At 41.2% G+C, this 26,761-nt stretch overlaps 1 protein-coding gene across 1 annotated transcript; it reads left to right on the top strand.

Annotated features, from left to right (window-relative positions):
- The first annotated feature begins 3,658 nt into the window (after positions 1 to 3,658).
- Positions 3,659 to 26,288, top strand: Copb2 (COPI coat complex subunit beta 2). Its single transcript, XM_050157264.1, has 22 exons — positions 3,659 to 3,781; positions 7,751 to 7,888; positions 10,152 to 10,238; positions 10,453 to 10,579; positions 11,384 to 11,532; positions 13,331 to 13,477; positions 14,406 to 14,505; positions 15,132 to 15,274; positions 15,503 to 15,702; positions 17,040 to 17,150; positions 18,385 to 18,473; positions 18,561 to 18,667; positions 19,497 to 19,640; positions 20,211 to 20,341; positions 20,617 to 20,824; positions 23,295 to 23,405; positions 24,171 to 24,385; positions 25,174 to 25,266; positions 25,356 to 25,536; positions 25,700 to 25,768; positions 25,866 to 25,934; positions 26,126 to 26,288. The coding sequence occupies exons 1-22, from the start codon at positions 3,779 to 3,781 to the stop codon at positions 26,219 to 26,221; spliced, it is 2,718 nt and encodes a 905-aa protein (XP_050013221.1). The 5' UTR covers positions 3,659 to 3,778; the 3' UTR covers positions 26,222 to 26,288.
- The last annotated feature ends 473 nt before the right edge of the window (positions 26,289 to 26,761 follow it).

Genomic DNA, 26,761 nt, shown 5'->3' with positions numbered 1-26,761 from the left:
CTTCCAGAGTGCGCTGTCCTTTCTCTGTTTACTCTTTCCAAGATCTTTCTCTGATTGTTTTTTTTTTCATTTGTCCCACTGTCATTCAAAGGCGCCCCACCTTCCTCTACTTACAAAATTGGGGGGCTATTGGGTTCGAAACAGCACTAAATTCTTCCTTCTCCATCAGCTCTACAAACTCCTTACGTATCTAGTTTATTCTGGCTTTTTGGACATGAGAGTGGACGAGGGGGATGAGAAACTACACAGGGCACTTGGATAACTCGATATGATTTAGGTATGACTGAGTTACAATATCAGGTCTGTCTTTTATCTTGACCAATGTGGCATGGAACACACATCCCATTTGGGTCTCAGTTTCTCTCGTATACATTATACAAAATAATGCTTATATTTTAGATTTATCATATGAATCCCAATTGTGGCACTCAATAGAACTTTTATTGCCATTAATTTCACACCCATTTACTCCATATTTTTATAGTCTATTTTTCCTAATTCATTTTTTTCAATTGTGTCATAAACATCAGCAAAGGTATATATGTGCACAAGCGTGTTGTCTGGCTCAGTGTTGACTGAGTCAAAGCCCTAATTCTCCCTATGTATATGTGTCCAGGTTCCAGTCCCAGTCCCCTCTTTTTCCTTCTCCCGCACTGTTTTTGTAAATGAATACCATTTTCCAAGCAAACATGAAACATTCGGATCCACAAATGTACCATATCCTCTTCACAAACTGAGATTGCCTCAAATTCTGCAAGTGTAATAAAGCTTGTTATCCTCCCAGCTGGACACGTTCTTTTGTTGCGGCTCCTCCCTCAGGTACTCCTTCTCTGCCCAGCATGCAATGGTTTGTGTATAACTGATCCTTCCTGTTTATAGACTGTACAGCGCCCCTCCAGGCGAGCTAATAGCTACAGCTTCATGCTCTAATCTATTTCTCTGCTAAGCTAACGTACATGTATTAAACAACAAACAAACAAAGAAATCTAGACATTTCCTCAAAGAATTTTCATTGTCCTGGCCTCTTATAAAGAAGTGGAAATAGAATGGGGGGCTAGTGAAATTTCTGTCAACTTGTCACAAGCTCAGGTCATCTGGGAAGAGGGAATCTCAGTGGGAAAAAATACCTCCATTAGACTGGCCTGTAGGCGAGACTAGGTGTGTGTTCTTGACTAATGATTGCCATGCAAGGGCCCAGCCCACTGCAGACAGTGCCACCCTGGGCAGATGGTCCTGGGTTGTATAAAAAAAAAATCTGAGCAAGCTTTGGATTGCAAGTAGCAAGCAGCATTTCCCATGGACTCTGTCTGGTCTTCCCTCCAGGTTCAAGCTTGATTCCCTGTCTTGATTCCCTGCCCTAGCTTCCCTCAGTGACTGACTGTAACTTGGAAGATGAAAGGAACCCTTTCCTCCCCAGGCTGGTTTTCGGTATTTTATCAGAGCAACAGAAGTCAGACTGGACAGATGGGGAGGGCTGGGTGCACACACAGTACTGCTGGAAGGGTTCCCTTGGGCTAAGACAACCGCCCGAGAAATTGACCAGGTAAGACTTTAAGCTCTGTTATCAATTGCAGTCAATCCCGTGGGAACCCCTCCACCAATTTGCTAAGCTTCACCATATTTTTTTTCTTCCCCTGAGCTATTTTCCTAACCTTCCAGTCTCCTCTAAACCAGAGTAAACAAGAGATTTTGTTTTAAGCTCACAATGAACCCTTAAGGAATATATATGTATATGTGTGTGCGTATGCATGTATATGTATATATGCTTATGTGTTAGGATTTGACTATGTTCTTGAAATTTCTTGCAAACAAAACCCAAGAGCAGAGTTTTAGACATTAACTTAAGGTAGTACCCAGTATAAAATTTCATACAGTACAAGTTCAGTACATAAGTTGAGAGAGAGAGAGAGAGAGAGAGAGACAGAGAGAGAGAGACAGAGAGAGAGAGAGAGAGAGAGAGAGAGAGAGAGAGAGAGAGAGAGAGAGAGAGACTTGCTCAAACTGGCACTGAACTCGTCTCCTCCATTTCCCGAGTGCTGTGATCACATGGGCACGCCACCATGGCCTGCCTAAGAGCTGATAATAGGTCACTATTGAAGGATTTGATGTTGGTGAACTGCGGCAGAAAAAGATATTAGGATACAAAGGGAGCATGACACTGCGGGCTTAACTCTCCAGCAAGGTAAACTACATCAATCTTTGGCACCTGTTGCTATATATATTTAAGTATTATTGAGATCCTGGGAATGGAGCTATTATTTTATTTTGTATTTCTTGGTACTGTATTAACTCAAAATGCACCCTCTTCATGCAAGAGAATCCAGGAATAAGAAACAATAGAAGCCCCACTATTCTACCACTCTAGGTATAGCTCACACTTAAAAGGTTTTAAACTAATTTTTGCAGTTGGTTGCTGTACAGTATGCAATGTATGCGATTATTCGTCTCAGTTATATAAGACCTCACCACTGAAAGAAAAATTTTTTTTTTTTTTGGTTTTTCGAGACAGGGTTTCTCTGTGGCTTTCGAGCCTGTCCTGGAACTAGCTCTGTAGACCAGGCTGGTCTGGAACTCACAGAGATCCGCCTGCCTCTGCCTCCCGAGTGCTGGGATTAAAGGCGTGCGCCACCATCGCCCGGCTAGAAAATTTGTTTTTATTGAAACACAGAATAGTAAAAATGGATCTTTGGAAACTATCTGACCTTTTGTTCAAGGAAAATTGAGGTCATAAATCTCACAAGAACCAGGAACTACCTGCTGAAAGATTCCTCTCTCAGTGCACACACTTCCATTCTGAAAACCTAGACTTTTCTCACTTCAGTTTTATAAGTCTCCAGGGACAAGTTCCATGGTGTTATCACTAAAAAAGGTGTGTGTGTGTGTGTGTTATCAGTAGACAATGCTTTTGCACTTTTCTTGGCAACCCCTATGGCATGGTACTTTCTAAAATTCAGCTACCTTATTAAAGAGCTACCCTGGCGTTGTAGATAGAGCTCAGAGCTCTCTCGGGCATATCCCTCTGAGCCCAGATCCTAATAACACTACTTACTAGACCATCCTGGCCAGTACACCCAACTTCCTTGAGCCTTAGTTTCCTACTCAATAAAATGGATGCGACTCAAGTTTGATGTGAAGATCTGAAAGGAAAACATTTAAGCTACGGTCAGATGAAGGTACACAGCCCAACGAACTCAGGGCAGAGGCGGCTGACTCCAGGAGGTTCGGGAACCAAGGTCCCAGGGCCGCCTGGGACTTTAGAGGATGGAGTCCCGCCTATCTCTTCTCGGCCTCGGTGGTTGTCACCCAAGATCCCGACAGCTCAGGGCCTCGTTCCGGAATCTAACACTGTTTTAGAGCCTTGTTTTCTCTGCCCGAGGCCCGAGCTGGTTGAACAGAGTTTCCGGGCTCCTCCGCTGCCGCTGGCATTCGCAGGAATCCAGCACAGAGCTCCATCTTCCCGTCTTTCTGAACCTGACCGAAGGTGAGCGTTCACCGGGGCGGACAGCCACCGCCCTCCCGGGGCCGCAGCGCCACACACTTGAGCCAGCTCAGCAGGCGGAGGCGCCTAAAGCCGCGTTACCTAGGAAACTGGGGCGTGGCCTGGCACAGACCGCCTTTCGGGGAATTTACGCAGGCGCACAGCCTGGTTCCGAGTATCGCGAGAACCGCTTCCCGGAAATTCCACGTCAGTGGGTCAGCCGGTCCACGGGTCGGTGGGTTCCTCTGGATCAGTGACGCCGGGAGCCTGTGAGAGGCTCGGGCTCGGACAGTCGGAGCCATGGTAGGTCGGGCCCTGCGGGACAGAGAGCGAAGCTCACCGGATGCGGCGGGTTCCGGGGGCTTCCGGGCTGGGGACCGTGATGAGACGCGGTCTGCGCCCCTGCTGCGGCCTGGGGGGGGGGGGTCCTCCCGTCCTGTTGGGACCCTGTTGGCCTGGAGGCTGGGGTGGTTTGGGTGCCTGCGAGTGAGCAGCTGCTGGCTCTCCTGGCAGTCAGGGCGCCTGTCTGTGCACCCGCCCTCTGCACTGGGTCCAGTAGCGCAAGTGAATGCCAGGGGCAGAAAACGGACCCCAAAGGGAACTTGGACAAAAATCACTTCATTCTGTCATTAAGCTGGTGTCTGTCTGCTAATCCAGCATCCAGGTTGCGCGCGGTGTTTTGGTAGTGTGCAGACCCCACATTGCAAACTTATAGGAAAACAAAGTCAGATGTGTATGGAGTCAAAGGTGGCATTTCAGTCGTCGTTTTCTAGGGGCAAAGAAAGATTGGGAAATTGCTTATAAAACTAGCTTATGTGATTTTCTGCACTTTTTAAAAAAATCATCACCGTCACGCCCAAATGTGACCCGAAATGCCTCTGCACGGGATTGTTACAATGTAAAACTTGTGAGGCTATCTTTCCTGGGAAAAAAAGTAAGAAAAAAAAATCAGTATTTGTATTCGTAAATATTTTCTTGCCTGTTTTATTTTTTTATGGCTCATATGAGCAAATATTCTGGCGATTGAAGACTGGGGGAAATAATTCCAAGTCCCTTACCTGGTGGTTTAAAAAAACACTTAAGACTACATTTTCACAAAGCAGATTGTGGAAAAGTCGAAACAGGATTGGCTAGTGAAAGGCATGGCAACTCCTAGGAAACCTCTTGGAGGAAGAGTTTGGAATAAAATTTAGTGTTTCCAGCTCTTCCCACACCATCCTCATTTGTACACTTTATTGGGTGCCCAAAGTCGAGAAGCCACCTCAACAGACCTTGTATGGTAATCATTTTATATTAAACAGCTCATATTGATTGGGTCATTTTAGAGAAAGCCCTTGGGTATGCCTAATTTCATCTTGAAACATTTTTTAATAGTCAAATATTGCTTTCATTTCTTTATGCCATTTCCAAACCCACAGATGGAACCAGCTTTGAGTGGAAGACATTTGGGGGAAAATACCATGAACATGCATTGACATTTATCTTGTGATAGTATAACAAGTCTTTGACCTTGTATTGGTGTTTTAACTAATCTAGAGATGGCAGAGAGCAATGGGTAGATTAGAAGCTTATACCACACCATTTTATATAACTGGACTTGTGCAACCATGGGTTTTGGTTTGGTGGAGGGTACTGGAACCATCTGCAGACACCCAAGGATTTTAAGTCTCGAGTCGAAAGCACAAAACGTGAATGTATACGTTTGCCCACTTACCATAGGAGTATTTACTGTCTTGCATTTTGCTAAACATTTGCCAGCTGATTTTCATAGCCGCCTGTAGATCATTATGAGTAATGCTTATGAGGTGGTTACTGTAAGCCTTGCACTGCTCTAACTGAACTCTGAATTTACTGCTCAAAGCACCAAGAGGTAGATATTATTATTATCCCTGTTTATGAAAGTCAAACTTTTTACTGCATATCTAACTGTTGCAGCTGAGGTTTGACTGTAGCAAGACTCTGGGCCTTGTTAATCCACCTGTTCTTCTCCCCATTCACTCGATAAGCAAGAAGAGCTGTGTGCACAGATGTACCATGGTGAATGGGGAGGAGTCCTGGCTAGGCGGATCAGAAAGGGCATATTGGTGACTGGCATTTGAACTAAGTGAGTACTTTAACCATCCAGGACCTGCTACAGTAGCTTTTACATTGTGCCTGTGATGGTAAGTATGACGGCAGGAGCTCTTGCCTGCAGTAATGGACATTTTAAAAGTAGTGTCTGCGCATTGGAGTATGTGGAGCTGTACTGGGTTGTTCAAAGATCCCTGAGCACTTTGATCAATTTTAAATCATTGTGAGCATAAAGTATATATTTATAAGTATATACTTGGGTGTGGTAGCTTGTGCGAAAGATCCCACTATGACTCCTGGCATAAATATTCTTCCTGTTTGTTGACTCCAAGATGAGAGGAAGAAATTAAAATTTGTGACAGTAGTGAGTAGGGCAAAGGTTCCGAAGACATTGAGAAGAAGCCGCCTTCCTGATTGGCGTATGATTTAAAGATGGTGGCTTGAGTAAGTTTGAGATGGATAGGAACAAGTGACAGTGGAAGTGTTGAAAACAGTTGTTGGATGTGAGGGAGGCATGCACAGAAGAGCAGTAGACAGTGACCTACACCTGACAGAGCCAAAAGAGGGAACAGAGACCGTGGTAGGTGTTTGTTTCAGGATATTACCTCTGTTGGATCCTCGTGTGTTGAAAAGTCACCCTAAATTTCTGTCCCATTCATGAATGGAACAGTGCAAAGAAGCTAGCCCAATAACTCTTCCTGCCAAGAAAGCTTTCAGGTTGTTCTTTAGGCTTGTTGAAAGGGAAATGCGTTTTAAATTAGCCCATAGGAGAGATTGGAACCTGCTGCTCCAGGGCATCGTTGTCTAATGGGTTACTTCTGAAATGGCATCCCTGGGAGAAACAGAAAACGGTTGGTCAAATCATTTCTGTTCTGTGGTTCAGGTAATGAGGCTGACTGGAAAGGGGCAGTTTTAAAACTATTGCTATTTTATGGCTTGGTTTTGTTCAAATTAGTTCTAATTTTTCAGTGTTCCTATAAGTTCAAAAGGCCTTCATGGACGTGAATAAACCTTTGTTGATAAGACATTACTGCTTGTCTACAGTTTAAATACCCCCACCCCCACGTCTGATTAGTTCCACACAGCTTCACAATAGTTCCTCATATGACAGTAATGGCATGGACTTGAAATTGTGATTTAGTTGATGTTTAAATTTAGTTTAGTTTGCATTTATTTACCTGTCTATAAAGTAGGTGTTCTAGAAGTATCAGCTGTAGTTCCTTAGAGTCCTCTTTTCCTGGGCCTAAAGTGCTGAGATTACAGGAGTGCACCATTACACCCAACCTGATATATTCTTGATTGTCGAACAGTTGTTTTTAAAGACTTTTGTAAGAATGTTGTCAATCTCAACACCTGAGTAGGCATCTTCTAAATATTTGCATGACAGAATGAGGATGTGTAAAATATTTGTAAATAACGTATGTCTGGTGCAAAAGGCACTTCAATGTAGATAAAGTTCAGGTTGCAGGCGTTATTTGATATGGTGCTGCTTCTTCAGACATTTATTAGACATAGTCTGGTAACTGAAAGAAGTTAGCTGGTCCCTGACCATGTTTGTTACTGATGATAGAATTTTAGAGACTGAACTTCATGTATTTCTCATACTCAAAGGCCTATCAGCTAAAGTAGGTAGTGTGGTATTAATAAATGTGACTTTTGATTCAGTGTAATGAAATATGTCATATTTGTGGATCTGTGTAACTCAATGAACCGTCATTTCTCAAATGACCAGTGTATTATGTTATAAAAAGCCAGGCAGGAGTTGATATCTATTCAGAGTATGGGATAGACCCGTGGATTTGTTCTTTAAGGAACCCCCTTCTCACTCAGGCAGCATCAAAGCAACATCCATTCTCCAAGAAATGATTTGCGTACTGTTTCCTAACTAGATGTGTTTGAGGCCAGAGGTGTTTGAGGTGATTGTTTTTGTTACATATCAACATTATTACTTGAAGTCCTCATAAATTTTAAGTGTGTAAAGAAGAGGTCTGGATAGTAAAATTTAAAAACCACTGCTATAAATACAAACTTAAAAAATATCTCATTTTTGTAAGTGTGATTAACATGGGTGCATTAGACTTGAAACTCTATACAAAATTTAACAAAGTGAAAACAATTGTTTCTTAAGCCTCTTGATACATCATTTCAAGAATATTTTATTTGATTTAACAATTTAATTTTCTCAATTTTCTTTTCTCCTAGCCTCTTCGACTTGACATCAAGAGAAAGCTAACTGCTAGATCTGATCGAGTTAAGAGTGTGGATTTGCATCCTACAGAGCCATGGATGTTGGCTAGTCTTTACAATGGCAGCGTGTGTGTTTGGAATCATGAAACTCAGGTAAGACTTCATTAGCAATAAAATACCACTACTAATAAAGAAGCGCCAGAGTCCAACAGCTGTATGTGTGTTGCTTCTTAACAGGAGTTAGGTTTGTGTGGTGTTGCTGTGGGAGAAACTCTTCTGGGCATATTGTGTGTGGTGTTTAAATACAGCAACGTTGGCGTCGATAATATTATCACCACCTTTTGTTCTGCTTCTTTTCCCTCTGTCACTGGATGCCATTCATGGATGCTGAGAGCGCCAACAGCATGTTTAGGGTGAATCCAAGTGCTCTTACATTTCAATAAGGAAATTGGGTGCCCTTTTTGAGGTAGTAGGTACAGTGTTTTAAAACAACAGCAGTGTTTTATTATTTGGTGCCTACCTGCTGCTAATTTACTGGCAAATCTTAACCACACTGAGTCTTGATTTATTACTCTGAGTGGATGATAATTGTTGTGATCTTTGCATGACAGAACTGGTAGGCCCATGGAATAAAATGACAGGCAGTTGTTTCTAACTCACAAAGAACCATCTCAGTGTGAGCTGTTGCTTTCTTGAGTTAGGTGAAGCACTTCCATGGCTGAAGCGTGCGGCCTTCTCCGCTCTTTAGGTGGTTTAGCTCCTGGAGTGTGAGTTGACTTTTCTTGCCATTTGTCCCACCGCAGCACCTCATGTGTTACTCAGTCATGACGGTTTGATCTACAGCTGGTCTCTTTGCACTGCTCCAAACAGCCTTGGATTTGTTATGATTCAAAAGATTTTGTTTATTTTTCTGCTATCTTGCAGACTGCACATTCAGCTGCTCTGTTGATGTCATAGTTACCTGGTAGCAGCTGTGTATCTTGGTGGCACTTATTCAAGCTTTGTCTTAAGAATCTTTGAAGTCTGTCCTGGGAAGCCAGCGTGGCCTTAGTCTGTAAACCAGACTCTATTGGTTTTTTTCAGTGTGTCTTGGTTAATGAACCAGTAAGATGTGTTATGTTCCTGAAACTCTTCATTATTGCTTTCTTGGTACAAAAAGGCGTTAAAAATGATAGCTTTGCCAAGTCAGGACAACACATACCTGTAATCCTAGGCAGAGGCAGGTGGATCTCTGAGTTCAAGGCCAACCTGGTTTACAGAACAAGCTCCAGGACAACCAGGACTGCACAGAGAAACTCTGTCTCAAAAAACTTAAAAAAAAAAAAAAAAGTTTAATTTTCAGAATTTTAAAGAACAGGCATTTAAAATGGGAAAGCAAAGAAATCTGTTCATATCTGACTTTTCTAGATTCCAGAATTTCCCCCTTAACTTATGTACATGATCCATTCTGAGCACCCAAGGGACATCTAAGCTTCTTAGTTTTCATGCTTACTAAAACAAATGAACAACAACCACAAAATCCTCATAGTATTTTTCTAGAAATAATGCTGCTAAGATGTGAAAAAGAAATTATATCTTGTTTGAGTGATTTCTATGTGCTCAAAAAGTTTTATTTTATTTTATTTTATTTTATTTTGAAAACAGAGTCTCACTATGTAGCCTTGGCTCTCATGCCTCAAAACTTAAATGATCCGCCTGCCTCTGCCCCCGGGTGCTGGGATTAAAGGTGTGTGCCACTGCACCACTACACCCCATTTATGGCTCTTTTATTTTTAAAGATTTATTTTTATGTGCATGTATGTCTGTGTGAGAGTGTCAAATCCCTTGGAACTGGAGTTACAGACAGTTGTAAGTTAACATGTGGTTGCTGGGAATTGAATCCAGGTCTTCTGGAAGAGCAGCCAGTGCTTTTAACTCCCGAGCCATCTCTCCAATCCCTTGTGGCTCAATTTTTAAAGGAAACTTAAGCTCACTGAACAGGTAGCTGAGTGGACTGCACAGCAGCTGAATTCAGCACTGTTGTAGGTGAGGGTGCACAGTGGTGATGCCTCCTGCCCTTGCAGAGCATAGTGGGAAGATAGAAAGTGAACGTGATTCCCCCTGAGCAGTGGTACTGAAGGGAGTAAAAGTTTCCAGTGAGCCAAAGGCAACACTTGAAAGGAGAGGAGGGCCAGAGCACAGAGGGTCCAGAATGCTGTCCTGTGACCATCTGCTTTCTCTTTTAACTTTTTATTCTCAAATCTGCTAAAGAAAGGGTAATTAGTCCCACTCCTGCATTTTAATGTTGAGCTGTCATACGTTCTTTAACAACATTTTAAACTAGAAATGCTTTATAGTCTGATGTTTTAAGTACAGAATAAGACTTTTCAGTTATTTCCTCGTAACTCAACCTGTTTATTCTTGTTAACATTTCAAGACACTGGTGAAGACGTTTGAAGTATGTGATCTTCCTGTTCGAGCTGCAAAGTTTGTTGCAAGGAAGAACTGGGTAGTGACAGGAGCAGTAAGTACTTCTGAATATCAAACTCTATCCTCTGATTGGTCAGTGGTTACAAATACCACTTGCAGAATTGTAATGCCTGATTTGTTTAGATAATTAATTAAGTGTAGCATTTGAAGGATGGATGTTATGCCTTGCCTTGAGCCTATAATAATACTGTTTAGCTTTTTATGCAGTTTACCTCATAGTAGTGACATTTTAAACCCTCTATTCCTAGGATGATATGCAGATTAGAGTGTTCAATTATAATACCCTGGAGAGAGTACATATGTTTGAAGCACACTCAGATTACATTCGCTGTATTGCTGTTCATCCCACCCAGCCGTTCATTCTCACCAGCAGTGGTAAGAGACAACCTGTTTCAGTCGTGTGCACTCTGAGTAATGATTTCCTTCCAGTGAGGCCTGTTAGACTTTAACTGCTGTTAGCAGTGGAGCTCTCACTCCAAGCGTCTTTTAAACTTTTGAATGCATTACTGTGCCATTGATGCTGCCCGCCTGTGTATTTTAATGAAATAACTGTATTTAGGATGATATTGCAATTGCTCCAATTCCTGTCAGGGAAAATACAAAGGTCTAGATGCTTCAGAGTCTGGGGAGCAGAAAGCTCATTAGTATGCTGATGAGTGGGCTATTGGCAGGTTGCCATGGACACTGGTTGGTTTGTCTGCATATTCAGATTACCTACCTCTCTGGTATTAGTGTAAAGCAGTGGCCCTGTGGGAGGATGATTACCCTGGGTAGTCCTGAGTTGGTAGTAGTCTTTGAAATGTTCTTAAATTAACAAGTGAGAACTTTTATAAAGCAGTCTGTCTCATCAGACAAATGCTGCCTCTTTCAGCAGTCAGCACTGTCCAGTCAGACTTAGATGGTGATCACAGCTCCTCTTAAATTAAATTAAAAGATTTTTTTATTCTCATGGTTTTTGTCTGCTTTTAGTAGTTAATTATATACATTTTGTTCCTGTTCTGTAGTTAGGTTTGCCATGAGGTAAATGGGTACTTGGAGATCTTTTCTAGCATTGGTTCTATGGTTTAGAATAACGGAGTGTGTAAACTCTGCTAGTTTGTTGCCTTAAAAGAAACCAAGACTGTCTCACTACAGAAATGAAAAGCAAATTGCAACTGACTTGACTTTCTTTTGGTGTAGATGACATGCTTATTAAGCTCTGGGACTGGGATAAAAAATGGTCTTGTTCACAAGTGTTTGAAGGACACACACATTACGTTATGCAGATTGTGATAAACCCCAAAGATAACAATCAGTTCGCCAGTGCCTCTCTGGACAGGACCATCAAGGTAGGTGTCCACTCTGTTTTCTGCTTTCCTGTGCCTGGCCAGAAAACTGCTCCTGTGCTCTTATAGAAGGAACATGGTGTAAAATTAGTGTACACTCTAGGATCTTAAGATAGGAAGCATTGCCATGATTTTCTAGGTCGCCGTTTTCTGTGTGTCCATTAGTCATTGTTACCTCTTCCTCATCATTTGTCTGTGTCACATTTAAATTCTGTCTGCTGCCATTTCCTCTTCCTGTCTCTGTTTGTTCTTCCTATGTGCTGCTTTTATCTATAGAGTTCATCTTGTCAGTTCACGCTTTCAGAGCAAACTACCTAAGAGTGAAATACAGAATTGTCAGGGCTACTGTGGGCTGTTGTTATAGACACCAGTATAACATTGGTTCTATACTCTTTGTCCTCTAGAAATGCCATGAGTGTTCACAGAACATTGCCTTCCATCAGCAATTCTCTGGACTTCTGGTCTTTTCATTCTCCCATTTAGGTTTATTTCTCTCCGGACATTTCTCTTCTGCAGCTCTCTAAGGGTTTGCACAGAGAGTCATTCTGAGAAACTCAAGTCAAGCACCTGAGCTCTAGACTGTATGCCACTCTCCCTAGCTTTTACTTCTATCAACAGTCTTCACATTGAGTCATAATTCATGTAATTTGGAATCCTTTATCCCCATGACAGACTGGATGTTTGGGGCAGCAGCTGTGTCTCCCCTTTCACAGCCCCAAGAAGACATTCTGAGAGAACAGCACAGTGCCTTGACTATACTGGACACAGTACATGCATGCTGCAGCGAGTATAGTCAGATTTCTGTTCATACTCTCTCTCTGTACATTGACTTAAAATAAAATCCAAGTCATATTATTTTTGCTTACATATATATATAATATTTTTATTAATTTAACTCATTTAAGCTATTATGTGTTTGAAGACCTTCAGATTTTTACCTAACCTTGTAACCTTTTGTTTAATTGCCCTTTTGACATAGGTGGGAAACAGATCAGTTCTAACTTCTTTACTAAATTAGGTTTATATATTTATTTTTGAGTCAGGGTCCCCAGTGTATCCTAAGGTGGTCCAGAATTTACTGTGTAGCCCATACTGGCCTCACATTCTCAATTTTCTCAACTTCCCAGTTGCTGGGAACATAGGCTTGTGCCTCTCTGCCTCACAGGTTTTCTTTCATTTTAGTACATGTTACTAATCCACTAAATTGCTTGTCAAACCCTTACTTACCTTTAAGCAGAGATCCTCAAAGTGTTACATACTGATTCTTGCACTCTGCCTGTATACCTGTGTTCTTAGTTTGCTTTCTGTTGCTGTGATGAAACACTGACCAGAAGCAACTTGGGGAAGAAAGGGCTTATTTATCTTATAGCTTTTAGTCCATCATCTAGGGAGGTCAGAGCAGGAGCTCATGCAGGAACCTGGAGGCAGAATAGAAGCAGAACTGTGGAGGAACACCATAGTTAATGACTTGCTCAGCATGCTTTCTCAGGCCATCCAGGCTCACCTGCCTAGGGGTGGTACCCCTAGGCCCTCCTGCATCAATTATTAATCAAGAAAAGGCCATTCTGATGGAGGTGTTTTCTCAATTGGAGCCCTTCTTCCCGGATAACTAGCTGTGTGAAGTTGACAAAAAACTAACTGGACACGAGCTGAACCATAATTTGTATGGAGAAGCCTGGGAATTGGCATCTGCAGAGAGCAGTGATTATGCTCCCTGGCTATGGTGTTTGCTGTCTCCTGTGAGGAGTGGGTGGAGCTGCCTCTCAGAGTGCTGACTGGCAAATGTTGCTGTTTTCTGAAGGTGTGGCAGCTGGGTTCTTCATCACCAAACTTCACTCTGGAGGGACATGAAAAGGGCGTGAATTGCATTGACTACTACAGTGGTGGCGACAAGCCGTACCTCATTTCAGGTGCAGATGACCGTCTTGTTAAGATATGGGATTATCAGGTACAGTTCCTATACCCTTCCTTGCTATATGCTGGACTTGGTCTTTACTGCTTCCTATAGCACCTCTGAGACTTGGAAGGAAGAACTCTTTAGAGAGTCTTAGTTAAGGCCCCAATATTTGCACCTAAATTGTGGTCCTAGAATTCTCCCACTCATAAAAACAAATACAAATGCATTTTAAGATTTTAAGAACAAAATGCCAGCATGCTTATTGTTTGTTTAAAGGGCTTTTACCTTGTCATATTAAAGCACACGTGTCTGAGTGTCCTCATTCCCAGACCTCTGTATCTGAAAGAACACAAGCACAACAGTGAGTGTTGTGATGTAACCTCGCTCCTAGGTGTGCACTCATACTCCACACTTCTCACATCGTAAGTAGTTTCCCAACAGCAGAGTATAGTGGTACCATCTATGTATTAGGGAGACTGAGGCAGGTGGATTGCTACCAGGCCAGCATGGGCTACATAGCAAGACTCTGTCTGAGAAAAAAGTTTCCACAAGCAAGTAGGCCTAAAAAAATAAACCACAATTTTACTTTGAAACTTTCTTAGATTTGTGTTAATCTAGAAAAAAAAAAAATAAAAGGCTAAAACAGCATGGTCTCCTTCGACCACAGGTGAAGTCTGTGTAATAAAGAAATTGATTATGTCATAGATAAAAGTAATGTAATTATCAGGAAAATAATATTCAGACGAAACCTATCTCTTGGGATTTTCTTTAAGTGTAATAATCACATTTACTTTTACCTATGACATAATTGAAGAAAATAGCCATATATAAAACAAAAGAATAATGCTTTAAAAATGTCTGTAATAAGTCTGTTGAGTTTGCCATAACCATTTTCAGGTGGAGAGAAAGTGCACTGAGAAAATTAAAGATGTGTTATTTGCTTTCAGTACTGAATCTGTTTTCTGTGTCTTGATTTCAGAATAAAACTTGTGTGCAGACCCTGGAGGGGCATGCCCAGAATGTGTCCTGTGCAAGCTTCCATCCTGAGCTGCCCATCATCATCACAGGGTCAGAAGATGGTAGGTCAGAGTCAGTGTCACTGTGTGCTTGACATGACTCACTGCGTGTTTAAACCAAGTGGTGCCCAGCATTCAGTGGGAGATTTCTAGCTGTTTCCATATCTGGATTAGGATTCTAGGCTTACAATATGAGGAGAGTAAAGCAGCTTTATCACCACCATTCTAGTGTCTTTTACACTATCACTTAAAGGACATCAGATAGTCTAGAGAGGAACTGAAAAAGCCTGTGATCTGGAGTCTGACAGACGTGAGTTCAAATTTAGGCTTTGCCACCTTGCAAATACATGTTTTGGGTAGATTAAGAGATGAGAACATGCTACTCATAAAAATATAGGAAGAGGGAGAAGAAGTTACACCAGCAAACATGTGATACCTGTTTTTACACTTAATTTAATTGCCTAGTTCTAGTTTCTTAGTTGTAAATTTTTTGCTATTTCATTTTCATTGCTTTGTAAATTCAGATAAAGAATATAGATCTAAATGTCATAAAATTACTAGAAATTACTTTTATTGAAATAGAAAGACTTCTATGCAGCTCATTCACCACAGTTTATCTTAGATGTTCATATCCAAAAGGAAAGCTCACATCGTTCATATCCAAAGGGAATATTCATGTTGCTTTTTAGGAACGGTGAGAATCTGGCATTCTAGCACCTACCGTCTTGAGAGCACACTGAATTATGGAATGGAGAGGGTGTGGTGTGTGGCCAGTCTGCGAGGGTCCAACAATGTCGCTCTGGGCTATGATGAAGGGAGCATCATTGTTAAGGTAATTATACTTTCTTTAAATGTGTAGACATAGGCAGAGCCACTGTTGTAAGGCCATCTTCCAAGTCATCAGTTGTGTTAAATTAACATTTCTATCATTAACTAGAGGAGATGAGGCAATGACAGTTTGACGTAGAAGAAAGGAAATAAGACTCCATGAGGAGGAAACGACTGTTGTGTGGTTTTTGACTTTGTTTTAGTCACTAAGAGCTATCTGTCATTGCTCCAGCTTGGTCGGGAGGAACCTGCCATGTCCATGGATGCCAATGGAAAGATAATCTGGGCCAAGCATTCAGAAGTTCAGCAGGCCAACCTAAAAGCAATGGGTGATGCTGAAATTAAAGATGGAGAAAGATTGCCGCTGGCAGTAAAGGATATGGGCAGTTGTGAAATATATCCACAGACTATTCAGCACAATCCTAACGGGAGGTAAGCTGTCACTAACATCCCTCTCAGAGCAACTTCGCATCTGCACAGCATGTCCTGAATCCATCCCCGTGCTGGACCCTGCTCCATGGTTCACAGTTGCAGGCAGCCACGTCAGTGGATGGGGTTGACATGCAGAGTGGCACAGTGTCATTGCATGGTATTGTTTCCTTGTACTGCAGATGCACTGGATTTGTGTTCTTGGGGTCAAGGACCTGGTCCTATCCTACGAGTGGCCTTACTGTTCTTATGGAAGACTAGCTCCAGTGTGTCTTCTGAAAGTTTGGGATTAGAAAACTTGTGTTTCTTATTCACAATCTGAATCGTCAGTTCTGTTTTCCTTTAAGATTTATAAAATAGTAATTGCTGTGGGAGAGAAGTTTCTACAACAGTAAGTTTAACTCAAACCTCTAGAGCCGTGGTTCCCAACTGTGGATCTAGACCCCTCTGGGGGGATCACATATGAGGTATTTCCAATTCATAACAGTAGCAAAATTACAGTTATGAAGTAGCAACAAAAAATTTTATGGTTAGGGGTCACCACAGCATGAGGAACTGTATTAAAGGGTCACAGCACTAGAAAGGCTGAGGACCACTGCTCTAGAGCCTTATAAATCATTTTATAGTTTATCTGGATGTCTTAAGCATCTTCGCTATCATAAATGACCAAAGTATGGTATTATGGTTTAATCAATGATGATTACATTTTTAATTACCTTATGAAAGTTAAGGCATATAATAATATCTTCAAACTTTTTTTTTGCTGTAAGGTTTTGCTGTAAGTTTTACCTTTGACTGACCTTTAATAACAGACATTATTATTTTCTAAATGAAATTTGAAAAGAGGTATTTTGTCTGTTGGGGAGAGATGTTTGGGTATGTAACATGCTATTTTTGTTATTTAAATGTTGATCCTGTTTATTTTAATAAATTTATCAGTTGAATAAGATTTTTTGTTCATCTAAATGATGTACATCGGTGTGCAGGTAAACTTGTGGTGTGAATGCCTTGAGCACGGTGGTGGGCATCTTGGTGCTCAGCAAGCACTACCGCATGACTGGAGTTCTCTGCATCTCCAGCTGTGCTTGCTCTCCTGTCTCCTGTTCACCAGAGAAGGCCACTGCAACAATGTTTTTGTCATTTACCCTATATTGATAATTGCTTTTGGACTCGTTGCTTAGAATATTATATACAGCATATGCAAAGAAATGTGTAACTAACATTTTAAATTATAATAATTGACTAAAGAAGCATTTGTTACTGAGTTATTTTATTATAAATGTGGATTACTGTTTCCTGACACTTCTTGCGATTGCCACTGTGTCTTCTGTCATTTCTAGGTTTGTTGTGGTGTGTGGCGATGGGGAGTATATCATCTACACAGCAATGGCTCTGAGAAACAAGAGCTTTGGGTCTGCCCAGGAGTTTGCATGGGCCCACGATTCTTCAGAGTAAGTTGTAGTTGCATGATGCCTGATTGTAAATAGGGTATTGGTGCCAGTGTGGTTGGTGCTTTTCCATGTTAAGAGAGTTTCCCTACAACAGCTTCCTTGAGGCGTTTGGAGAGGATAAACTGCCCTTCTCCTTCTGAGTTACCATTGAGCCGGCTCACTCAGGCTAATGTAATAAATCCATTCAGCTGGGGATCTAAGACCTGTATCTGAGGGAACCTGTGACAGGACTTGATGCTTGGGGTTTAAGGCAAAGTAGGCCCTGCATCAAATCCTTAGGAAGCCATCACAGGCATGGCCTCCCAAGGGGCTGGCTGCCATTTATAAAATAGTTGGGAGAGATGGTGCTATGCCATGTCACCTGGACAAGAACTTTAATGGATCAATTTCTGCGTGTCCCCTGCTGTTCATTCTTAACCCTTTCTGTCTGAATTCAGAATATTCATAAAATGCTGTCATGAAAGCAGAAGTCTTAGCTCTCTATAGTGTATACAGTTCATAACCACCAACAGAGTCAGATTATCCCCATCTAGTCAACTCACTTTCCAGTCCCAGGCAAACACTGCTTTTTGTTATGTTATAGGTCAGAATTTCTTCTTTAGATGTCTTTGGAGTTTCATATCATTGGAGCATTATAGGCATGCATTCTAGGATCTGGCTTTTGAGATCATCCATGTTTTTATCTGTATCAATAAGTAGTTCTTTTGTGTGTAAAGTAGTATTCCTTTGAATGGATGTACCACAATCTAAGCATTCACCTTTTGATGGATATTGGTGTCATTTCTGGTTTCTAAAATGGTTTGTAAACCTTAGTAATTTACATAACATATAACATGAAACTCATTCATTATTTGTCTAACTGTAAAGTTTTATCCTAGGACAAAAACAGGTCAGTGACTTTTCAAATGGGGATATATTCTATTTATTTATTTATTTATTTATTTATTTATTTATTTATTTATTTATTTTCGAGACAGGGTTCCTCTGTAGCTTTTTTTGGTTCCTGTCCTGGAACTAGCTCTTCTAGACCAGGCTGGCCTCGAACTCACAGAGATCCGCCTGCCTCTGCCTCCCGAGTGCTGGGATTAAAGGCGTGCGCCACCACTGCCCAGCAAATGGGGATATATTTTATTTTTTGAATAATTAATATTAAATTAGAAGTAGTTGAAGATATTTCTAACATTTGATGGAATTATGATTTAGTGTGTAATATGTCGTTTCCTCTGTTCCTTAGGTATGCAATAAGAGAAAGCAACAGTGTTGTAAAGATTTTTAAGAACTTTAAGGAAAAAAAGTCATTTAAACCCGATTTTGGAGCTGAAAGTGAGTGCTATTTATTTATGACACATTTTGAGAATCTTTGTAATGGCTCAGAATATTTGAGTGGAATCTCTCTGTGTCCTTTTAAAGGTATCTATGGGGGCTTCTTGCTGGGAGTCAGGTCTGTGAATGGCTTAGCCTTCTATGACTGGGACAATACAGAACTCATCCGCAGAATTGAAATTCAGCCGAAGCATGTGAGTGTCCTCTCTGGTTGCTTTTGGGAGGTTTCTCTTTGAAATGTTTGAGTCCCTCACATCAAAAACGGCCCTTTGCATACTGCTATCCTGGTCCTGTTGCGCTGAAGACCATGGCATTTATCTAAGAAGTGCTCACAATATCAGTTCTGCGTTGGAATCAGATAGTAAACATTGGCTATTTGTAAAAACATAGAATGTTATACAAATTCCAAATGCCATTCAAATTTTAAATGATCTTAACAAAGTGAATACGCATGTTGAAGAAAAGAAATTAGGGAATTTTTAATGTGGAAAAGCCTTTCCATGCTTCATGTGCTGATGGTCAGGAGCCCTTCTCCAGTAACAGCCTTAGAGACGCCAGTTGGTTGACAGCTTTCACTCTTAAGACATTGCCATTAGGGAGCATCTTGCCTCCCTGTGGTCCTGAGTCTGTCTGATAGAGAATAGGGCCATGACCCACAGAGGGTACTGGCTTGTGGTGGTGGTTTTTCTTTATGTGTGAGTGCACATACGTGTATGGAGAGAGAGAAATAAGGAGTAAGTATGAGTGCACATACGTGTATGGAGAGAGAGAAGGAGTAAGAATCACTGGTTTAGAGAATTGGGAGCAGAGCACCCCTCCTGAATGACGGCATTCCTGTCTCCCACTGGCTTTCCTGGGCTAAGTACAACAGCCCTGTGCTGTCGCCTTCCAGATGTATGTGGTCCACTGCTCAGTTGCTGCCCTTCCTGTGAGACCGATCCTGGAGTGAAAAGAGTGTACAGTTTGTGGTGGCCGCACAGGAAGGCAGATCAGTTATCTGTGTTTCTGTTTGTCGGGTTGCAGATATTCTGGTCTGATTCTGGAGAGCTGGTCTGTATTGCCACTGAGGAGTCATTTTTTATTCTTAAATATCTGTCAGAAAAAGTCTTGGCTGCACAGGAAACACATGAGGGGGTTACTGAAGATGGCATTGAAGATGCCTTTGAGGTAAGTGTCTCAGCTCATCTTAGGCTTTGTTATTAATATTTTGTATTCTTAAAACAGATTACGCTGATTTTAACATTTCTGTGTAAATTAGGTTTGGGGAGAGTGAAAGTTTTGATAACATAAAAATTTAAATCTTGGCACAAACAAGTTGAAAGTAAGTATGTTTGAAATAAATGTGTGCTCTGACTTTTAGGAACTCTGCAGGCATACTCTGATACCTTCACTAAGGAAACTTGAAGATGTTTGGTTCTAAGACTGTTGAGCCAGAATAATTCAAATGAGCCCTGAAATGGGAGAAACAAACCACCCACTGTGGGGATAGACGTCCTAAAGGACTCTGGGATACTTAGCATTCCAGTTTCATGTGTGTTGATCAACAATGAGATTTCACAGTATAAATATTCATGTAACACCATCTTTAAATGAAGACAGAAATTCCTGGGTGAATTTTCTCGAAATGAATTTCACTTTGCATTCCTTATGTTCCCTTACCACCTTCATCATATCCAGCTTGTTCACAGGTGTCTGGTGCTGACTACGATAGTAATAATCTTTGTTTTCTTTCTATAGGTTCTTGGTGAAATTCAGGAAATTGTGAAAACTGGGCTGTGGGTGGGTGACTGCTTCATTTACACAAGTTCTGTGAACAGATTAAACTATTACGTGGGAGGAGAAATAGTCACCATTGCCCACTTGGACAGGTACTGAATATTATTTTGCTTTTTTTTCTCTTAAGCAGCCTAAATTTAAAAGTTCTTTGTGAACCAACGGTAGTTTTGACTTGGAACAGTGATAGGATGATTTCCCCACACTAGTTTTAGTAAACTTTCTGATGGTAAACAAAACCACATCCATCAAATGTAAAGATTTTGAGCAAGCGAGGAGTGTGTGTGTGTGTGTGTGTGTGTGTGTGTGTGTGTGTGTAATATTGTAATCATAGAATAGGTCTTCAGTTTTATTTCTGTGTCTGTTACAGGACAATGTACCTTCTGGGCTATATTCCTAAAGACAATAGGCTTTATCTGGGGGATAAGGAATTGAACATTGTTAGCTACTCCCTGCTGGTTTCAGTCCTGGAATACCAGACTGCTGTCATGCGGAGGGATTTCAGCATGGCTGATAAAGTCCTCCCTACCATTCCCAAAGAACAGAGGACCAGAGTTGCACACTTTTTGGAAAAACAGGTGAGAGGTTTTGCCTACCTTCATTTTTTTTCTCTTCTTTATTTTTAAAATGAGCGTTTGTCAGAATGTGGATAAGGATTGTAGAATGCTGTCTCCTGTTTCTTACACCAAGTCAGGTAGGTTTCTCAGTTGGGTTGCTGTGGCAGCATGCGGCACATGTGGCTTGTACTCGTCTTTAAGTGCAGCACCCTCGGTGCTGTCAGTGTTGGTGCTGGTCTTAGCAGTCCTCTTCTTCCCCCCTTTTAAGTTCTTGATATTTTTATTCCTAGCTAGGCATGGGAGTGCACAACTTTAATTCCAGTACGAGGGAGGCAGAAGTAGGGATAATTTTGAGTTCTAGGCTAGCCTTGACTACAGAAACTCTGTCTCCAAAAACAAAACAAAAAAATACTGCATCTTGCTTTAACTTTTTTTTTAAAAACGTGTTGTGAAGTGCCCATAACAAATCATCATTATGAATGTGCCTTTTGCCTAATGTAACATTTTTTTACTTCAGTTACATATTCACAGCATATAGAGTAGGTTTTACAAGGTATAAATCAGATGTTCTTTCCTGTCTTCCAGAGGCATTTACTCTGTTTTCATGCCTAAGGATAGAGTGATAAACTGACTTCATTTTTCAATCTTAGGCATTTCATGTGAGTAGGGGTTCTTGGGTGTGGACATCACAGGAAGGGGTGCAGTCCAGAGACTCACCTAGTGAATCTAGTGACTTTAAAACCTTCTAGGTAGCATTTTGGCCTGTCCACAGCTCTGACGGAAGTGGCACTCCAGTAGTTTAATGCAGCTTCCCCTTGAACTAGTTAGATATGATAGAGAAGCTACATTTGCCATCATTCTGTGGACTGAGTAGAAGCCATTCAGAGGCTGGACATTTAGGACTTCCTTTAGTTCCTCTGCATTCTTAACATTGTTTTTTCTCGATACTCAAGACTCCCTTTTCCAGGTGTGTGTATCCCTGAGACTGGAGACCCTCAAAGAACAGACCTGTGTGTCAGGGATTGGAGGGACAATAGTGGATCTGTACTGTCCGCCTGCCTTAGGCAGTTTTATCTTTAGTAATTGTTCTTTATAAGCTACCTTGGAGTTCTAAGCTGTACACCAGGTTGTGCTCTCCTGTTCTCACTTTTTACTCTTCTACCAGCTTTCAACCTTTCAAAATTTGGTTAGGGGGCTGGAGATATGGCTATGTGGCTAGAGAGATGGCTCAGTGGTTAAGAATATTTGCTGCTCCTGCAGAGGACCTAGGTTTGGTTCCCAGAAAGTACTTACCAACTTACAACTCAATAATTTCAGTACCAGGGGAATCCACGGCCCTTGCTGACTTCTGCAGGCACCAGGCACACAACATAGTGTGCTTACATACATGTAGGTCAACATTCATACACATAAAATAAAAATAAATCGTAAAAAGTTCTCTTTAAAAATTGTATTTTAATTTCATTTTGTTAATGTTATCAATAGTTCTTAACCCTATTAATACATTAATAATGATTTTTTATATTTTAATTTCACTTCACAGTCGTAGTTCCTCTCCCTGTTATTAGGAATTTATGCCCCCAAACAAAAAATACCTTTAGTACTATCTTAGTGGAGATTAGAAATACAAAAGCAAGCACATGCCACCTCTGTTCTTCTCTGTCCCTACCTGACCAGTTCCAAACTTCTGTCTTTGCTCTGGGGTTTCTCTTGTGTCAGTGCTAGTGAAGAAAAGCGGTAATTTGGGATTATTTTGAACCAGTATTTACACTGCACCAGCGGGTAGGTGGGGGAAGTGGAGTGGTACATATCCCGCAACATAAAGCCATCCTGTGTCCAGACTGAACTCTGAAAGTTGTCTGGCTTCTGTCCTGACCACTCCATACTAGGCTTTTTTCTCCAGTTCGCTGAGAAGTAAAGCACCCCATTTCCTCTGACACTGCCACATTCCCAGAGCTAAAAACTTGCCCCTCAGTGGTTCTGTCTTACAGAAGTTAACTTTGTAATCACATTTGTTGTAAAATCCTGTCCTGATGGCTTAATAGAGCATGAGAAGACCTCTGGCTTTCTTCTTTGGACACTTGATAGGCTGGATCTGAGACCAAATAGAGCACAGCTATGACAGCTCATCACTGCCTGGACCCCAGCTGCTAGATGGCCTTCAGATGATAGAAAATGGAAAGGTTTTGCTTTCCACCTGCCTTTCTCTTCCTGTTTCTGTCATTAACCTTTATAAAATGAAACCTGAACTAGATGACCTCTAAGGCCCACTTGTGAGGTTACCAGCAGTGCAAATGGCTCCTGATTTGCACTGTTGGTAGTATCTTCTTGACTGCTAATGGATGTCAAATAACTTGGAGTTAAATTCCATTTGGTCCACTGTGGGCTATGGTTTCCTGTCAGTAAGGTCTTTTGAGAAATAGTTTGTAGTCTGTATACTGTATGTGCACATTCTTTGTAAGTCACACATTTTCTTTTTAATAATGTGTAGGGCTTCAAGCAGCAAGCACTTACAGTATCCACAGATCCTGAACATCGTTTTGAGCTTGCTCTTCAACTTGGAGAGCTGAAAATAGCTTACCAGCTAGCAGTGGAAGCAGAGGTATGTTCTAATCCATGACTTTCCATAACTCCAGGAGGGTTAGTAGGTAATATTTGCTGAAACATTTTCTAACTAATGTTCTTCAAGGAATTAGTGGCTCATTTTGGTGAAGAAGCTGTTGTCTCTTTGATCTTTTTTTGATAGCCTTTGCATAAATTAAATGGGTTCTTTTCCTGTCTAGCCTGGCTCTCAGAATCTAAACATGTCAACAATTTGCTGTATTACAAACTTGTGAGAGGCACTGATTTTAAAGAATTCTGATATTCTGTAGATCTTTGTATATACTATGTACTGGCAATTATGTGTTAAGTACAGCATTTACAAGTAAATTAATATTGTACAAAAAATTGTAGCTATCAAGAGCATTTAAATGTGTATTTTACTTGATTTCTCGGAAGCTACAAATGACCATAATCATTACTCAATATTTAAGGACATAATTTTCTACTCTTCCTAAAAGAGTGTTACTGATTTGTTAAAATAATTGCAGTCTAATGTTTAAATTTCATTTATATGGCTTAGATTCAGTTCCTATATGTAATTAAACATAAAAATGAGTTGATGATCTATGTATCATTTGAATTTTGTTCATGTGATTTTCCTTTCATTACACATTTTTATCATGCCTTCTTTTGACTGACAGGGCCCATTTACCAAACGTAACTCAAAAATTATATGTCATCACAGCAATGTTCAAAGTAACAGAATAATACTGATATTGTTAAATGTTTATTTCCAAAGATGTTTTATCTTAATCTCTTATAGTCGGAGCAGAAGTGGAAACAACTTGCTGAACTTGCCATTAGTAAATGTCAGTTCAGCCTAGCCCAGGAGTGTCTGCACCATGCCCAGGATTATGGGGGTCTGCTGCTCTTAGCCACTGCCTCTGGAAATGCCAATATGGTCAACAAGTTAGCAGAAGGCGCGGAGAGAGATGGCAAAAATAACGTGGCATTCATGAGCTACTTTTTACAGGGCAAGTAAGTATTATCTCAAGGTCTAAAAGACTAAGGAGTTGTAGGCAGTTACTTCTGTGAGGAGTTATGACTGTGAGGATAGCAGTGTTTGAGAGGAATATGAAACTCAAATCCTGGCAAAGAGCCCATGGACAGCTGAGTGTTGTTGAATAGTGGGGGCAGCCAGAGAATAGTGTTACCTACCGTAGTTGCATAAGCTGTTCAGGGTTACAGAGTCTACCAGTTACTTATTCCTAGACCATTTTTTCAAATGGTAGCAGGAGACAGCTGTTCCCTTCCAAGAGGACTAATGGCAGAGGACTATCTACACTGTGCTGTTTTGGGTTTGTTTTGTGCAAGGATGAGGGATGAAAATGCTATTTGCTGCTTGAGCTCCACTTTGGAAATGTCATGAATTTCTAGGTCTAGCAGAGTTAATGCAAGCCAAGTCACGTAGGAAGTATTATTACCCTTGCTGTACATGCCAATTCTTAAAAATCCTAGACTCAGTCATCAAACATTTTTCTCTGAACTGTATTACCGCTATACTATGACATGCTACAGAGTGCATACCAAGCTTGCCATAACCCTCCTTGAAAAGTCCCATTATATTCTTAGTTATTCAGACTAAATAAGCTAAGCACTGCCATGAACGCTGTCTTATCCCTCACACCTCGTTTTGTAGACAATGTTAAGGCTGGCAACAGAAGTGAGTGTGTAAGGGGTGGGGGCATTCTTCTTCTGCAACAGGTTCACACTTTAATCTCTATGTGCTATTACTTCTCTGACAATTCCTTTGATTTCCTCTGTAGGCTTGATGCTTGCCTAGAGCTCTTGATCAGAACAGGAAGACTCCCAGAAGCTGCCTTCCTGGCCCGCACTTACTTACCCAGCCAGGTCTCAAGGTATGCACTTAGATTAGGGAGAAATGTTTCAGCTGAAAACAGGGCCCAATTGCTTCATCTGTTTGGTTCTCTGATGTCTCTAATATTAGGGTGGTGAAGCTGTGGAGGGAGAACCTCTCAAAAGTCAACCAGAAAGCAGCAGAGTCCCTTGCTGATCCCACAGAGTATGAAAACCTTTTCCCTGGATTAAAAGAAGCATTTGTTGTTGAAGAGTGGGTCAAGGAGACACATGTGGATTTGTGGCCAGCCAAACAGTACCCTCTTGTCACGGTGAGTGGCAGAGCGCCAGCTTCATTGAGTGTGACTGCAAGGAGGAAACGTCCACGAGTCTAACTTCAAATGGTTTAAGAGCTAATGTCTGGGATTTGGACCAAGTGTTCAGATTATTTCTGATTTCAGAATATTTTATTTTATCATTGTTTTATTTTGATAGCCAAATGAAGAGAGAAATGTCATGGAAGAGGCAAAAGGCTTTCAGCCTTCAAGAGCCACAGCTCAGCAGGTTCGTGAAGAACGTGTGACAGTGTGATTGACATTGTTGACTGAAATCTCTTGGCAAGTTCCTTTGACTTCATATTTACCTCTTATTGAGTTTTCAGGAATCTGATGGGAAACCTGCTTCTAGCCCAGTTATTGTGGCCTCCCAACCTACCCAGAAAGAAGAAAAGGTGGGTCAGACATCCTCCACCCTCAATCAGGAGGGCAGGCTTTTAGATGTCTTTGGTATCATATTTCAAAGAGGCTTCGAGTGGGACGATGCTCTCGTCAGTATCAAGGGAACTGGGTTCTGGCTTTGGACTGTGAACCAGGTAACTTAGGACAACACTGTGTAACATTTGCCATCTCCCTTTCCTTGCAGAACTTACTAGAACTAGAAGTCGATTTGGATAATTTGGAATTAGAAGATCTTGATACAACAGATATCAATCTGGATGAAGATATTCTGGATGACTGAACAGTTTGCCATTTTCTTCAGTAACAGATCAAGACAAATACAAATTGATCATCACCCTGACCAAGAACTATGGAAACTCCTTGATTTGCATATGTAAACAGGGGGAACACTGCCTTTTCCTCATCTTCAGGGAAGTTGATGGGCAACATTTAAGTTACTATATTCTCCTTGTTAACTGAAGCAGACGTGCACTTTTGGTTTTTTTTTCATACTGTCTGCCACTAGACCATCTCTCATAAATTTTTTGAACTAATGAAAAACTCCTGAGTTCCCTTCCTAATGAAAATGGATATCGAGTTTTTAGATTTTTAGATGCCTGAGCCAAATATCTCACTGGGAATCAGCTTCATCCTTCTTTCTTTGAATAGCTAGGGACATTTTTCCAACCCTCCTTCTGATCTTGTATCACTATCTCAGGCTCCATACTTTGGCTGTGGGCATACCTCCTGACTGTCCAGCTGGGCTGTCAACACTTTGGTGCTCTGGAAGTGGTTTTTGTTTTACCTGCATTGACGTGATTAGAGAAGTTCATAACCAGGC

Source organism: Alexandromys fortis, unplaced genomic scaffold, assembly GCF_014885135.2.
Source record: "Alexandromys fortis isolate MF-2015 unplaced genomic scaffold, M_Fortis_MF-2015_v1.1 scaffold_85, whole genome shotgun sequence".
In the NCBI taxonomy this organism is placed as follows: Eukaryota; Metazoa; Chordata; class Mammalia; order Rodentia; family Cricetidae; genus Alexandromys; species Alexandromys fortis.
The sequence above is the reverse complement of the archived record's forward strand: the minus strand, read 5'-3'. Positions and strand labels throughout refer to the sequence as shown.

Excerpts from the sequence above, each read along its gene's own strand:
- Copb2 (XM_050157264.1), top strand. Across the intron at positions 7,889-10,151 it reads TTTGGAATCATGAAACTCAG|ACACTGGTGAAGACGTTTGA; the intron begins GTAAGACTTCAT and ends TAACATTTCAAG. Across the intron at positions 25,537-25,699 it reads AACAGTACCCTCTTGTCACG|CCAAATGAAGAGAGAAATGT; the intron begins GTGAGTGGCAGA and ends TTATTTTGATAG.